This window comes from Peromyscus eremicus, chromosome 10 (genome assembly GCF_949786415.1).
Source record: "Peromyscus eremicus chromosome 10, PerEre_H2_v1, whole genome shotgun sequence".
NCBI classification, from domain to species: domain Eukaryota; kingdom Metazoa; phylum Chordata; class Mammalia; order Rodentia; family Cricetidae; genus Peromyscus; species Peromyscus eremicus.
This window is the reverse complement of record NC_081426.1, coordinates 95,262,263-95,278,339: the sequence shown is the minus strand read 5'-3', so window position 1 is coordinate 95,278,339 and position 16,077 is coordinate 95,262,263. Positions and strand designations below refer to the sequence as shown.

Genomic DNA, 16,077 nt, shown 5'->3' with positions numbered 1-16,077 from the left:
ACATGTTTCAGATTGAATTTCACATCACGGGACTTCGAAGGAAATAGGCGAGTAGAGTCCTTCTGGGGATTGAGTGGAATGAAAGTGTGACTTTCTTCTTTCAGAACGAACCGTTCAGTCCTCAGGGGAAGGAAATCTTTCAGAGTACTGAAGGAATTTACTTCTGCTGGACCTTGCACACAAAACACATCTCAGCGTAATCCCCTTGATGCCTTTCTGTGTAGGCTCCGAGGCACCCCGGGGCCAATTTGCAGATCCTACTTAAGCACAGAGCTGGATTCTAGGGACAGAGTCTCCTTTTCCAAGTCTTCCCACCATCCTTGGAACTGAGCAAGCAGATTTCCCAGCATGGCAGGAGTTTGTGAAATATCAGTGTTTTTCTGTGCTGTATCTGTTTCCCCATAAAGAGCTGTGCTGACTCGGGGGCCCTGAAAGTGAAGAGGCAAAGTTGACGTGGGAGGGCAGAGGGGGCTAGAAGCTGATCGATACTGTACAAGTGTGGCATCTCCACCAAAGTCACGAGAACGGGCCAAGGTGGATGTGTGAGTTTGAGCAGCCCCACGGGTCTGGAATCCAAATAGCAGGTACTCACCAACTGATAACCCCAGCTCCTGTGCATCAGGGTTGAACTGTAGGGGGTTTCTTGGGGAGGTGGGAGGGTGTGTATGTGCATGTGTGTGATGACTCCTGGAACAGCTTTTCCTGTGAGGCCTCAGCAGGCTTTTCTTTCTCTTTGTGGAGATGTGGTTTCTCTTATTTTGCAAGACTCACTTCTTTTCAAATGTGCAAGAGGATGACTCCATCCATGGTGTGTCTGTTCTCCCTCCCTTTGGGGCTCCTTTTCTTCACCAATGTAAGGGAGGAAACTCTTACTTGATCACAAGTTTCTGACCTCCACATGCCTACCATGGTAAGTAACCCCTCACACCCCACACACATCCTCACACATGCATCATGCACACTCATAAGAACAGAAAAACACTGTGGAGGCATGGGGAGGTAGATGTGATTTAATTCATTGTATTCACGTATGGAACTATTAAGGAATGTGTAATAAATAAAATCAGTACCAGGCCTGGTGATGTAACTCAATGGCAGAGCTCTAGTCTAGTCTACAAAAGTCCCTGGCTTCAGTCCCCAGCACCATGAAAACAAATTAGTAAATAATATTTGTGTCTCTGGCCTAGACATTCCCCAGTTGTGCGTTGGAGTCACGGATGGTAAGAATTGTAATGCAGTTTCCAGGGTTCCCACTCCCCACCACCCTGGAGTCTACGTTTTGATCGTTTCTGCCTGTTGTACACTAGTCTGAGATTACACTTGGGGAGTCACTGGCTCATCGTATCTTCTGTGTCCTAGACTAAGAGTCATGGGTGAATGTAGATGTGCATTCCTTCCTTAGGGTCATATTGGAGGAAGATGTGATAGAAATCAAGTGTGATTTTTAAGTAAAAGTAAATCAAAATGTAATTAATTCATGCAACATAATATTTAAACATGATAGAGAATAAAATCATGGGATATTTTACTTTTTGTAAAAAAAAAAATAGAACCTTCAAACTCTGGTATGAATCTTCTGTCTTCAATGTGGGTCACTTTAGCAACATTTTGGATGCTTGTTTATTGGTGATGTGGAGTCAGTAGTTACTCTGTTGCATACTATGTGAACGGGAGTAAAGATAGCCTTCCCAGAGCCTCTGACATTCACAATAGAGTGTGTAACGCCTGCTCCCGTTTTCTATTCCTCAATGTGACCGTCACATCTTCTTTAGCACAAAACTTATGTCAGGCACAGCAGCCAGCCAAATGAATTTCAAGATGCATTCTGTCAGACACTTACTGTCTTGTTTATGGACACCACCAATCCCAAGTGCTTGGGATATGCATGGCTGAGCATTCCAGGCTCCAAAGGAAGAGATGTGAAATGAACATAATGAATGAATATATCCTGTAGCATTTTAAAAAGTGATGGATACAGTAGAAATAATATGCAAAGAAAGATGGAGGACCCAGAGATCCCAGAGTGGCAGGCTATTGGTTGTGTGGTAGGCTTAAGAGAAGCTGCCTTCTGAGGGCAACATGTGAGTGGACTAAAGTAGAGCGTGTGAAATGGACCTTTTGGTCACCTGTGGTCCACTGCGACCTGAATGTGCATCTTGGGTGCTCACCTGAGCGTATTTGTTTGGGGGTGGGGGTGGGGGTGGAGTCAGGAAATGGGAGGATGTGTACCGGACTAGAAGAGGCATTGGGCAGCCACAGCACTGCCCACAGCAAAGTCCCCCTCTTCTCCCCCACTGAAGACTGAACTGACTTGGGGGGAGGCTCAGGAGAAACTGTGCTGCAACCCCTGGACCTCTGAGTCAGCTGAGATCAGTGCTAAAACGATGAAGCGCACTTCCAGGAAGACGCTGTAGAGGCTCGCAAGGACTCGGCCTCTGCTCTGGCCTGTGAGCTCAACTTCAAGGCATGTGTGAGTCTGCTTAGGACTTGAAGAGTTAAAGCTCAAACACAGGTGTGGAAACAAGAGGGCAGGACGCCTCCTTTGGATTTTTTTCGTGTACTTTTGGATGAGGTTATTGAATCTGATCCAGAAAAAATAATAAACTTGGCTCTTGTAGCCTCGTTGTAAGTTCTTGTAATAAAACTCCCAGCCTTGGCAGATAGAGTAATGCTCTGCTCAAAAAAAAAAAAAAAAAAAAAGTCTGGTAGCGTAACCAGCATTTAAAATACCAATGCTGTGCACAGTTCAAGCAGAAAAGAACGTTCTGGTGAGGAAAGGACTCATGCACATTGGCTTCCCGGGATTTGTTAGACCATTAACTACTTGGTGATTGTCCCTTCAACAGACCCTTGCTAAGAGTCAAGGTCCTTGGAGCTTGGTGTGCCTCAGATTCCCACAGGAAGACATCTGTCATGTCAGGGGGTTGGGTTTTAATTAGAAAGCAGGAGGAAAGTTCAGTGCACTGTGGGCGGAGACACAAAACTGCTAAGTATGCTTTAATAATTGGTTTTTAGCTGGAGTTATTGGGTGAGAAATCAAATCATTAGCTTTAAAGCCTAGCTGAGAGTCGCTTTCTGGGGAGGTGGGGGAAGCCAGAAGCTCCGGCAGCTGGAGTGAGGAAGAGTCGTCTCTCCCTGTCCGAAGCACAGGCAGATTTCCATCAGTGATTTTTAACCCTGCCTGAGCCATGCACCATGCCAGGAAAGAGACTCAGAATGGACACACACTTCCTTGGCCCTCAGGTGCTATCCTTTGTCAAGGGAAGGTGGTGGGATTTCAGTACACAGGAGCTGTTATGTGAGAGAGGGGATGGGCAGGGGGCATGTTGATGACTAGTGGGCAGCTAAGTCCTGAAGAGAGCAGGGGCCTGGAGGCTTCACAGAGAAGGGGGTGGAGGACAGGTGAGGGAGGCACCACACCGTGGTCCAGGTGAGGGAGGCACCACACCGTGGTCCAGGTGAGGGAGGCACCACACCGTGGTCCAGGTGAGGGAGGCACCACACCGTGGTCCAGGGGAGGGAGGCACCACACCGTGGTCCAGGTGAGGGAGGCACCACACCGTGGTCCAGGTGAGGGAGGCACCACACCGTGGTCCAGGTGAGGGAGGCACCACACCGTGGTCCAGGGGAGGGAGGCACCACACCGTGGTCCAGGTGAGGGAGGCACCACACCGTGGTCCAGGGGAGGGAGGCACCACACCGTGGTCCAGGGGAGGGAGGCACCACACCGTGGTCCAGGGGAGGGAGGCACCACACCGTGGTCCAGGGGAGGGAGGCACCACACCGTGGTCCAGGGGAGGGAGGCACCACACCGTGGTCCAGGGGAGGGAGGCACCACACCGTGGTCCAGGGGAGGGAGGCACCACACCGTGGTCCAGGGGAGGGAGGCACCACACCGTGGTCCAGGGGAGGGAGGCACCACACCGTGGTCCAGGGGAGGGAGGCACCACACCGTGGTCCAGGGGAGGGAGGCACCACACCGTGGTCCAGGGGAGGGAGGCACCACACCGTGGTCCAGGGGAGGGAGGCACCACACCGTGGTCCAGGGGAGGGAGGCACCACACCGTGGTCCAGGGGAGGGAGGCACCACACCGTGGTCCAGGGGAGGGAGGCACCACACCGTGGTCCAGGGGAGGGAGGCACCACACCGTGGTCCAGGGGAGGGAGGCACCACACCGTGGTCCAGGGGAGGGAGGCACCACACCGTGGTCCAGGGGAGGGAGGCACCACACCGTGGTCCAGGGGAGGGAGGCACCACACCGTGGTCCAGGGGAGGGAGGCACCACACCGTGGTCCAGGTGAGGGAAGAAGGATCGAAGACCCAAGAGCAGGTAGTTTGTGGCAGTCTGCCGCTGTCATTGGCTCTCAGGGTGAATCCTGGGCATGTGGGAAAGTGGTGTGAACTGGAGGGGAAGCAGAGATGCCTCTTCCCCAGCTGTGTGCCACGTTGAGATGCTTCACTGTTCCGTATCATCACACATTTGCATTTTAGGAAAGTGTTCCAGGTGACTGTGGAATATGGGTGAAGGAATGAGATCAGCTACTGTGTTGTTTTTAATAAAAAGGCCAGAAATGTGTCAGCAGCATGACAGAGACCCTGAACTAAGGTGGAGGATGGGCAATGGAGTAAACAGCCTTGGGAAGTTTCTGTTATTTTAACCAAATATAAAACCCTTGTGCTTAACCTTTCATTTTTTTAAAACATCAGTTTCACACTCACTTATTGTGGTACATCAAGAAATATATGTTTAGTCTCTGCTCCTTGTGTCTGGCACACATCTCCTAAAACCCTCGGTGTCCCTAAAGTGATATCTTGCTTGTATTAATGTGATGACTGGTAACTGAGGCCTCCTAGATGGACTCAAGTTGGGGGCTGGTTGCCAGGGGAACCAACTGCTGTATTAGAGGCTGGAACTTTCTCTGCCCTAGCTGAGGAAGGAAATAGAATTGGACCTCATCACCACTGACCAGAAATTTAGTTCAGTCCTGCCCATTCAAAGAAGCCCTGAGTCTTGCCCCAGTACTGTGTTCAGAGTCTGTGATGGTAATGATTTGTCAACCGTGGTGTCTGGGAAGGAGATGAAGAAGCCGAAGAGTGACTGCATCATGGAAGTCCACTGACATCTTCAACTATTTGAAGGCCTGTGTCACCAAAGGATGAGGAATGAACCCCTGACCTGGTAGGCGTGACTCCGACCAGCAAACAGAACCTTATTGGTAGAAAGAGAACGGGGCTTATCAAGGTCTGTGGCTGCTGGGATCCACAGGTTGTCCTCTTACCTCCAGATATGAATAGTGCCATGTGCCGACACGCACACACACCACACACACACACAAACATACACCACACACACACAGACACCACACACCACACCACACCACACACACCACACACACACACACACACACAAACATACACCACACACACACAGACACCACACACCACACCACACCACACACACCACACACACATACACCACACACACACAGACACCACACACCACACCACATCACACACACACAGACACACACCACACACACACACACACACACACACACACAAACATACACCACACACACACAGACAGACACCACACACACACAAACATACACCACACACACACAGACACCACACACCACACCACACCACACACACCACACACACACACACACAAACATACACCACACACACACACAGACACCACACACCACACCACACACACACAAACATACACCACACACACACACACACACCACACACCACACCACACACACACCACACACACACACAGACATCACACACCACACCACATCACACACACCACACACACACACAAACATACACCACACACGCACACACACCACACCACACACCACACACACCACACACTACACACACACACATACACCACATACACACACACACACCACACACCACACACACACACACACACAAACATACACCACACACACACACACCACACACACCACACTACACACCACACACACACACACACACACCACACACACCACACACACAAACATATACCACATCCACACACACACACCACACACACACAAACATACACCACATGCACACACACACACACACAAACATACACCACACACGCACACACATCACACACCACACCACACACCACACACACACACACACACACACACACACACACACACGTCATTTAGAAAGAAAACATCGTGGCAGCAAATGTGGGGATCTTCCGAGGGTTCGAACAGAAGCCCATGGTGACTGAAATTCCAAGCCTCATACCCTGGCCTTGCCCTGGTGCTGAGGGACTATTAGACTCTCCAGTTCCTTTCTCTGCTGTGGAAATGGTAGTCATCACTGGTCCTGAGGTGGTGGGGGTCACCCGTGAACAGTATCTCCTGTACTCCACCATGGCGGAGGGCGTTCGTGGGGCCTGCAGAACCTGTGGTTCAGGGGAGAATGCTGACTAAGCACCTGGGAAAGCAGAACATTTCCATGGACCTGCATCAGGGACGCCTCCCTCCCTGCCCGGCAGCTTTGCCTACTTCTTATTGGAATGTGCCCGAGGAGTGCCGGTAACTCCGTTTCCAAATTCCTCAGCCCTGAGTTTATGGACCTTGGGCTGCCTAGAGAGAAGACCGCACTGAGGCGGGGTTGGTGGTGTGTGGCAGGGAGGACAAGGCGACCAGCAGGAGCAACCCGGCTTGGGCCTCACTGTCACATGGTTCTTAATGACTTCAAGCTACATTCCATATTGCTGTTGAGTTCCTCTATTTACACTGTTCTTCTTGCCTTTGGAATGTACCACTACCGTGTATCCCTTCTTTTACTCCAAAAAAAAAAAAGTTTGCTTTGCATAATGTATTTAAAACCTGGTTAAATTCTATGGCTGTAACATGAAAAGGGCACGGGCAGCAGACATCTGAGGGATCCTTGCGTCTCACCCAGGGTGGTGCTGGCCGTGGGTCAGAGTCCTCGCTGTGCTGCTGCGCGTTTTGTTCTTTCAGTGACAAGGTGAATAAAAATACATGAGTGCTCTTCAGCAGCAAGAAGATTTTACTGCAGGGCTAAAGGTGGAGAGCCCCAGATGGTTTGAGGTAGGGTTGGTGCGTGGCTGCACGCCAGCAGAGATACCCAGAGGTGGCGTGGTTAGTATGAGGCAAGAAGATGGACGGCAAGTCTTGACATGAACACACAACAGCAAAACAAGGCCAGAGCTAAGCCTTCCACACTGGCTTTGCTTACAACCGGCATGCGGACCTTTAGTTAGTAGTCACCATCACGGTACCAGAAGGCACGCTGTGGTGCCTGACACACAGTTGGTGGGCAGTTAACGGTCATTCTTGTGATGTAGTTTTTACCCAGTTTATTAATGACTAGTTCTGTGTTTCTTGAGCCAGTACAGACCAGAAAGGCTTCCTTAATCTTTAAGAACTCAACAGGGGTTCATGGAGTGGCTCTTGCTGCCAAGCCTGACAACCCCCAGGTCATCCTCTGACCTCAGCACACGCTCACATACATACGTGCACAAAGCAAATAAATATGGAAACAAAAAGGGAACTAAACTTGACATAGATCCTGAAACGAGGCACTTGGGGATTCGTACTGGGGACTCACGCAGGTATGTGGGTAGTAACGGCACTTGGGAATGCCAAGTAATAACACGTGGTCACTATTATCCCTACCACAACCTTCTACACACAACCAGTGTGCACTGTCAGTGTGTACAGCAGACTTGCTCAGGCTCAATGTTAGTGGCATTACTAATAGTACCCAATCGAGAATAAATTCTGTGCAAAGAGTTATTATGCCTGCTGTTTAGGAAATGACAAAGCCAAAAGTTTTTAAAGTCTGTATGTGTTGAGAGGGGTACAGAGTTTCCCCTAAATGTTCAGTTCGATCTGCAGATGTGAGCCAGCATAAATGAAGACCAGTGGTGCTTGGAAGGTGGGCCTCTAATGGAGGCTTGTGGGAAACCACAAAGATGATTCTGACAGCTGGACGGTGGTGGTACACGCCTTTAATCCCAGCACTTGAGAGGCAGAGCCAGGCGGATCTCTGTGAGTTCGAGGCCAGCCTGGTCTACAGATGGAGATCCAGGACAGGCACCAAAAACAACACAGAGAAACCCTGCCTCAAAAGGAAAAAAAAAAAAAAAAAAAAAAAAAAAGGGCGATTCTGACCATTCCCAGTGCAGTTTCTCATCACAGGGCTCTTTCGAAGTTTGAAGGGACGTTTGGCCTGGGATTATCTGGAGAAGTGGGTTTGGGGTTGCTTGAGTCAGCTCTTAGAGAGTTTGTCTCTGTCACATCTGCTTGCGTAAGAGAGAGAGGAGACAGATTAGGTAAGATGGGTGAATCTGGCCAGTGCTTTCTCTAATTCTGGTTTGGCTCTGGGTAACTATGTCGTGTTAACACTGCCCTTCTGTTCACTTCAGGTGTCGCAGGGTTCTGTGGTCGAGTTTCCATCACAAAACTTCTCCTCAACAGCGGAAACAGAAGAGAGGAGCTTCCCTCAAGGGAATGAGCACCTGCTAGACTGGGCCCGGAAGGAGTATGGAGCAGTGACGTCGTTCACCGAAGTCAAAATGGCGAGAAACATCTACATTAAACTGGGGGAAGGTGAGTCCTGCGTGGCTTCTGTTAGTAACAGGTTCCCAGCAGCCGGTTGTCTGCCCTTCTGAGTCCAGGTGGCCAGAGTGCGGGATTGGCAGAGGCCTAAGGGAGGACCTGAGCACGACTCCTTCCCCACATCCCTCCTCTCCTTCTCCTGCAGAAATGAGGCTGGTTACAACCAGCGGAGAGGTAGGGCGCGGTATGGTTGAGAGAAAGGAGGTCGCTGTGTAGGATTTAGAACACAGTCGCACCTAGAATTCAGAATAAGCAAGTGGCTAAGGGGTGGGGAAGACAGAGGTAACTGATGTGATGAAGGAGTTAGCGGGATGGTTCGACACCCGGGGCAGCTTCTTACCTGCCGTTCTGCAAATGTTTGAAGCGTATCCCTTTCTGGTGTTGAGACATCAAATTTTTGACACTAACAGAGGGAAAAGTGTTCAAATATTATTTTTAGTACTAGCACTCATTACAAGGACACATTTTTAGAGAAAGGAACTACCTATGCTTTGATAAGTGATAGCCCACTTTAATTTCCTTGCCTTGCAGAAAGATATAAATATCTAACAACTCAATTTTGAAAGCCTATTTTTTTAAAAAATATTTTAAAATCAGTTTTAGGTGAGTATATTTGGACCCCCCCCCCCAAGTTACTAGGAAATAACTTGTCCTCAGCTGGCCGTGTAGTGTTGCACCCCTTATTACGTCCTGTTGAATCTGACAGCAGCCATCACCTCCTCCCCAGATATCACGCAGGGGTGGGGGTGTTGACTGTTGGATCCCCCAGGTTGGATCTGGGCTGTTTTAAAGTAAAAAGGACACAGGTGCAATAAAGGTGGGCACCGACATTGGTGTGTAAAGTGGGCACCGACATTGGTGTGTAAAGGTGGGCACTGACATTGGTGTGTAAAGGTGGGTGCTGACAGACATTGGTGTGTAAAGGCGGGCACTGACATTGGTGTGTAAAGGTGGGCACTGACATTGGTGTGTAAAGGTGGGCACCGACATTGGTGTGTAAAGGTGGGCACTGACATTAGTGTGTAAAGGTGGGCACCGACATTGGTGTGTAAAGGTGGGCACCGACATTGGTGTGTAAAGGTGGGCACTGACATTAGTGTGTAAAGGTGGGCACTGACATTGGTGTGTAAAGTGGGCACTGACATTGGTGTGTAAAGTGGGCACTGACATTGGTGTGTAAAGGTGGGCACTGACATTGGTGTGTAAAGTGGGCACTGACATTGGTGTGTAAAGGTGGGCGCTGACATTGGTGTGTAAAGTGGGCACTGACATTGGTGTGTAAAGGTGGGCGCTGACATTGGTGTGTAAAGGTGGGCACTGACAGACATTAGTGTGTAAAGGTGGGCACTGACAGACATTGGTGTGTAAAGGTGGGCGCTGACAGACATTGGTGTGTAAAGGTGGGCACTGACAGACATTGGTGTGTAAAGGTGGGCACTGACAGACATTAGTGTGTAAAGGTGGGCGCTGACAGACATTGGTGTGTAAAGGTGGGCACTGACAGACATTGGTGTGTAAAGGTGGGCGCTGACAGACATTGGTGTGTAAAGGTGGGCACTGACAGACATTGGTGTGTAAAGGTGGGCACTGACAGACATTGGTGTGTAAAGGTGGGCACCTACACTGGTGTGTTGGCTACATGCAAAGACCATATCTGGAGTTTTCACATGTGCTAGACGGCAATCCCAAGAAGGGGGTGTTGTTCCTGTCATTCTGTGTGGGGCTTAGGGGAGAGTTAAGTGAATGTACCACATTACTAGAAAGTGTCCAAGCCGGTTCTCAACCATAGACTCCCTCACTCTTGAGTCTAATGCTCTCCTTTAAGACTTACCCAAATCAGCATAGCCCCAGAGTGAAGGTGAGCTGCTGGATGGAAAGTGGCTTGTCGGCCTGAGAGAAAGGGCTTTAGACGGGAATGGAGTTTGAAAGGCCTGGGCTTGTCCCTAGATTCTCGAGGTAGTCGGGTCCTCATTGGAACAAAGAGATTTAAAAAAAAAAAAAAAAAAAACCCAAGTCTCTTAATGAAGGCTGGAAGCCAGTGCCCTGTCCACCTGAAGCAGAGTCTGGTAGCATGAAGGGTGAAGGGTAACAAGTCTTCCTTGACAATGTGTACAGCGCAGTAGTCCCTGGAGCCTGGAGTCAGGACTCTCAGGTAGCCGAGCTCCACATTGAGGGGGAAACAAAACTAAATGACCTGCTGCCCGGTTGGTGGAAACTGGCTGACTCTGAGTATCCCCAGGATCCCCTGAAATTTGACTCCAGCCACTAGTTGGGTCTAAGTCACTGGCCCATGTCACTGACAGGAGCATTTGGGGGGGTGGGGAGCAAAACTCCTTTGTTAAACTCCTAGACCCCAGGCAATGTTACTGATTGTCACCTTGCTATGTCAACCTCACTGATTAGCTCCCCAAACAGGGACCTAGGCTATGAGTCTCTTCTTGCCCAAGTCCCAGGGGCTTTTAGAGTGTGGCTCCCACCTTGGAAGCAGCAAAGTTACTGAGAACCTTGTTACCGAGATGCCAATTTTTAGCTCAGTCCTAACCAGCTAAATAAAAAACTAGGATGGGGTTAGCAATCCATGTGTCCATGAGCCATCCGGGTGGTGGTACTCACTGTCTCCACAGAGTGTAGAGTGTTGGCTCTTATCTAAGCACGATGGACTTATCTCCAGGTTGACACCTTCACAGCAGGAAAAGGAGCCTTTGTATGACAGCCAAGGCTCATTCCTGCTCTCAGAGTCCTTAACCATGTTAACCTGCACCTTCCCTACCAAGCTTAAGAGGTTTATATACCTGGGGCTTCCCTTTTGTGTTTCTCTTTCTGCTTGGCACTTGATGTAAGTTTTTATGCCAAGCTTGTGGAAAGTCATGTGAGCTGGGGGGCCCAGCTGATGAAATGTGATCAGTTCATTCAGCTTAGTTGACAGTGGCATCTGGGACTGGAACCTTTAGTAACAGCAACTTTTGAATAGTTAAAACTTTCCTAGTGGCTCACTCACCTGAGGGAATCTTTGGCTATTTGTCTCAAATTTCACATCATCATTTGTTGACTCAAGAAGCCTGTACTATGTGTCTGTTATGTGCCAGCTACAAGCTAGGCACACCTGTGTAGGAAATGCAAGCTGCAGTCCCAGGAGGCTCCTGGTCTCTTGAGTCTTCTGGCCCATATACACACCTCCTGATTCTCAACCAGATTTCAGCCCTGCAGTCCTAATATCATTTTCCATCTTGTGACCTGGGGGAGGCATCACAGGGCTGCAGCTGTGAAGTATGCATTCCTCATCTGCACATCTGGAAAACTCCTCAGCAGATATAGAGGGGTGCTGCTCCAACAGCCTGAGTTGTGAAGCTGTTTCCTTGGAGGAGGTTTGTAGAAAAGAATCAGGGTGCGTGAGCCAACGCTCTCTTGCAGCAATCACACAGGCAGGGGCCATATTAACTACTGTGATGCCCTCTGTTCCGAGGTGCTGCTGAGGATGTTACAATGGTTAGAGCTACAGCACCACAGTGTGAGCCTCAGACCAGCAAATGGAAGTTGTACAAGGTTGGGGCAATGTCAACCCAGCCCGGGAATCTTGAAAACTCATCTCTTGTTTTTAGGTACGACTTCCATGTGGATGTGAACCCCAGCACATCCCTTCCTTAAAATTTAAAAGACACAAGGCTGCCTCTCTAAACTGATTAATTCCCCTCCTGAAAATCTGGCTTCTCCTAGAACTTCCTGGACACTGGTCCCAGCTGTCACAGTGACAGCAGCTTCTCCCTTGGTTCTGTTTAAACATTTAAGCTATGAGATGGAAATCCCATTGGGTATAGTGCCGTGTAAATAGCATGTGTGTCTTCAGGGTCTTGGGACTGACATGTCTTTTCCCAGGTCAGGGTGGTAATCAGTCCCCAGCACAATGGTAAATGTAAAAGCACCTTGAAAATGGGAGAGAGTAATGTCAGGGTTAGTTGTGTAAGGCAAGAGTGTAAAAAAGAATAAAAGTTTGTCTTCTGTCTCTTCCCCATCCTTTCCACTGTTAATTTCAGGGTAGAAAGTGCTATGATGTGTGGGGCAGAGAACCAATAGCTACTTGCATTGCAGGTATCTAAGGAGAAGCCTATAGGATTGAAAATGGATCCAGTGTGGAGTGTGCTCATGGGAAATGCCTGTCTAGGTGGGAACCTCTTGGTAGACAGGTGACAGTCTGCAGCCCAGAAGAGGAGTGATGGTGTAGGGACAAATGGATTCCACATGAGTGACTGGGTTATCTGGAGAAAGCTAAGATTCTGAGTCTGGATTATTTAGCCTGACGTAGACTTCCAGGAAAATGCATACATTTTCCTGCATATGCCATGATTTCATTTGTCCTTATGGCTGTATATCTTTTTTGATGTTGTGCTGTTTTGTTTTTTGAGATAAAGTCTATAGCCCAGGCTGGCCTCAGACTTGCTAGGTAGCTGAGGATGATCTTAAATTTCTAATTTTCCTGCCTCTACCTCCTGAGTGGGAGATTATGGACGTGTGCCACCACACCTTATATACCACACTGGAGGTGGAACATGCAGTAGAATTAACTACGGAGCTCTTCAGAAAGGAAAGATGTCCATGTTCTACCTGATAACCTGAGTCGGATTATCGGGGACAGAGTGCCAACAAGTGGGTTCCAACCTGGACCAAAGATTGAGGATCACTCTAGTAAAAAAAGAGTGGGACATAACATGGGTCATAGGGAATGAGCAGGGACAAGAAACGAGTGGATGTAGGCATTGGCCACTCGGAGCTCACTGGTGGCCACAGTGGGAGGCATTTCTGAGCAGTAATTGAGGCCACAGATGAGTCCTCACCCCACCCCACCCTTGGGCTTGTGTCCTGTCACTCAGTCTTATTGTCCCTTTTCCTTCCAGTCTGGTTCCGTGAGCTCAGTGGTTTGACTGAGTGCCCTATCTGTCTTTGCTTGCAGATCAAATGTTCCCTCCTACATGCAGCATAGGGAAGAATTTCCTCTCCCTCAATTACCTTGCTGGGTACCTTCAACCCAAACCAGCTGAAGGCTGTATCCTGTCTAGTCAGCCCCAGGAGAAGGAAGTGCACATCATTGAGTTAGTCACCCCCAACTCGAACAGGTGAGCATGTACGTGTGTGAGTGAGCATGAAGAGCTTCATGGTACGTACCAAGGGTCCATTAGATGGCACAGTTTGCCATTTGTGTTCTTAGTCTCTCAGCTCCCTACCCTGGCCTGGAAGTTTGATTCTTCCTATTGAAAATAATTAGTTGTTTGTTTTTAAGGAGAAGAAAATTGTTTTCCAGTCTGGCCTGTATTTCACATGGACCAGTGACTCAAGCTTTACAGTTTTATTGTAGAGAGAATTTTGAAATGAAAAGTATAATAGAGTTTTTATTTCAAAATTGAATAGACTACACAGATCAGTTTGGGTAGGATTCCATTCAGTCCCATGTACAGAACTCTGTGAGAAATTCCAAGGGAATGGGAGGGACCTGGAGCACCTGTGCAGACCTTTTCAGTCAGGGCACGCTGGTTACCGCGCTTCTCAAGTGGAGCCAAGACAGACTTCCCTCAAGTTCAGGACAAAGGGTGGGATCGTTTGGTAGAAATCATTCTCTTTCATGCTGAGTTCTTTGACCACTAATTTTTTTAATGACTGTATATCCAGCGGTTTGGGGAAGTAGATACAGATGTGATTATTTAACCGCGGTTGAAGCCTTAGTTGTCCCCCATAAGAGGCCTTTTGCCTCTTATTTTATTACGAAGTTTCCTATCGACTGCACTGCCGTGTTTCCCACCTTCCGACCATCAGCCACTCAGGTCAGGTTTTCAAGGGCTTCAGCCTATAAGGACTTAGAAGTTACAGGACGATGAAGGGTGAGCCACAGAAGCTCGAAGACACAATTCTGCTTCACAATGATGCTCGCTTGGTGTGTTCAGGTCTCTTCAAATGGTGCTGCAGGAGCTACTGCCCTTCCCCTCAAGAAAAACTTGAGTGGTTAATTAGCATCAGGCCTGTGTTCCTATTGTTATGTAAACCCATTTTGTTATGTATGCAAGAGCAATCTGTTCTGCACATGTCATTTGCCTGGGATCCACGCCAGCTTTTTAATCAACTGGCCAGACACTGGAAACACAAGGCTTGGAAGCGGTGGCAAACCTTCTGGCATTTGGGTCTTGACTCTGCCTTTGTTTTCCACACACAGCAACTTACAGGTGGATATAATCATTGACATACGACCTGTTCGAGAGGGCTCTGAGGTGGTCAAAGACCTCGTCCTGATCTTGAAATGCAAAAAGGCCGTCAACTGGGTGATCAAATCTTTTGACGTCAAGGGAAACCTGAAAGTTATTGTAAGTTGGCTACACATTTCTTGGTCTTGTTAAACAATAATAATTTAAACTGTGGTTGTGTGTGTTATTTTTGCAAGGCTTCTGCCTCTTTGAACTTTCTAAGCTCTCTGTTAGCTTTTACTTTGCAAACCATGCTTGGTTCTCCTGATGGGGCAGTCAGTGTGGTGGCTAAAACATGGCCCTCGGAAGCATAACAGGCGTGGGTTTGAGTCTTGGTTCTTCTACGTAAAAATTACGGCCTTGGACGGGACCTTGAAGCTTTCTGAATTCCAGTTTCCTCATTAGGAAGGTTTTGAAGTGAATTAGTGTGTTTTCTAGTAGTAGTAAACATGAAGCAGTGAACATTTCTCATGTCTGAGTATTCCTTAGAGGCTCAATATCATGGTCCCGAATTTCAGCTTTTCCTCTGGAGTTAGGTGCTTGGGGAGGAAGGAAAATCCAACTTATCCCAGCCCGTGTCATAGACTTTCCTGTGGAGATAAATATGTGGTGTTTGTGTGAGTCTTTGCTTACATCTAACTTCCAGGAGCAAAACTCTGAGAGAAGAATAAAGTAATTGTGGGCACTGGGGAGATTCCTCAATCAGTGAGTGACTTTATCCTGCAAACTGTAATCCCAATGCTCAAATGTGGGAGGCAGACACAGGAGGATCCCTTGAGCTCATTGGTTGTCTGTACAGCCTCGATGAATCCCTTGAGCTCATTGGCCATCTGTACAGCCTCGATGAATCGGTGAGCTCCTGGTTCAGTGAGAGAACCTATCTCAAAAACTTAGACAGACATAGATTGAAGAAAACACCTGATGTACGTATACATATGCACACCCCCCCCACACACATGTACATGCATCACACATGGTCTTTTCAAAAGTAGCCATGGGTGTGCTCCAACTTATCTCTAAAACATTGTTTTGCAAAGCTTTTGTGAGGGGCCTTGCAACTGACATGTATTATGTATTGTGCATGTGTGTGTATGTATGTATCACATCTCCTTGGCATCTTTTTTGTAGAGTAAAATTTTTAAGGTATTTTTAATTGACCAACATCTTTTTCAGTGTCTGTATCAAAACAGCTGGATTTAGATTTTTGGTTTTTTTT

At 48.3% G+C, this 16,077-nt stretch overlaps 1 protein-coding gene across 1 annotated transcript in view; it reads left to right on the top strand.

Moving 5' to 3' along the window:
- The window catches only part of Tgfbr3 (transforming growth factor beta receptor 3), a 188,255-nt gene that overhangs the window by 128,549 nt on the left and 43,629 nt on the right, over nt 1-16,077 (top strand). The window contains exons 5-7 of the mRNA XM_059274900.1: nt 8,445-8,628; nt 13,583-13,745; nt 14,834-14,981. Coding sequence (XP_059130883.1) covers nt 8,445-8,628; nt 13,583-13,745; nt 14,834-14,981 — 495 coding nt within the window. The remainder of the gene's footprint in view (nt 1-8,444; nt 8,629-13,582; nt 13,746-14,833; nt 14,982-16,077) is intronic.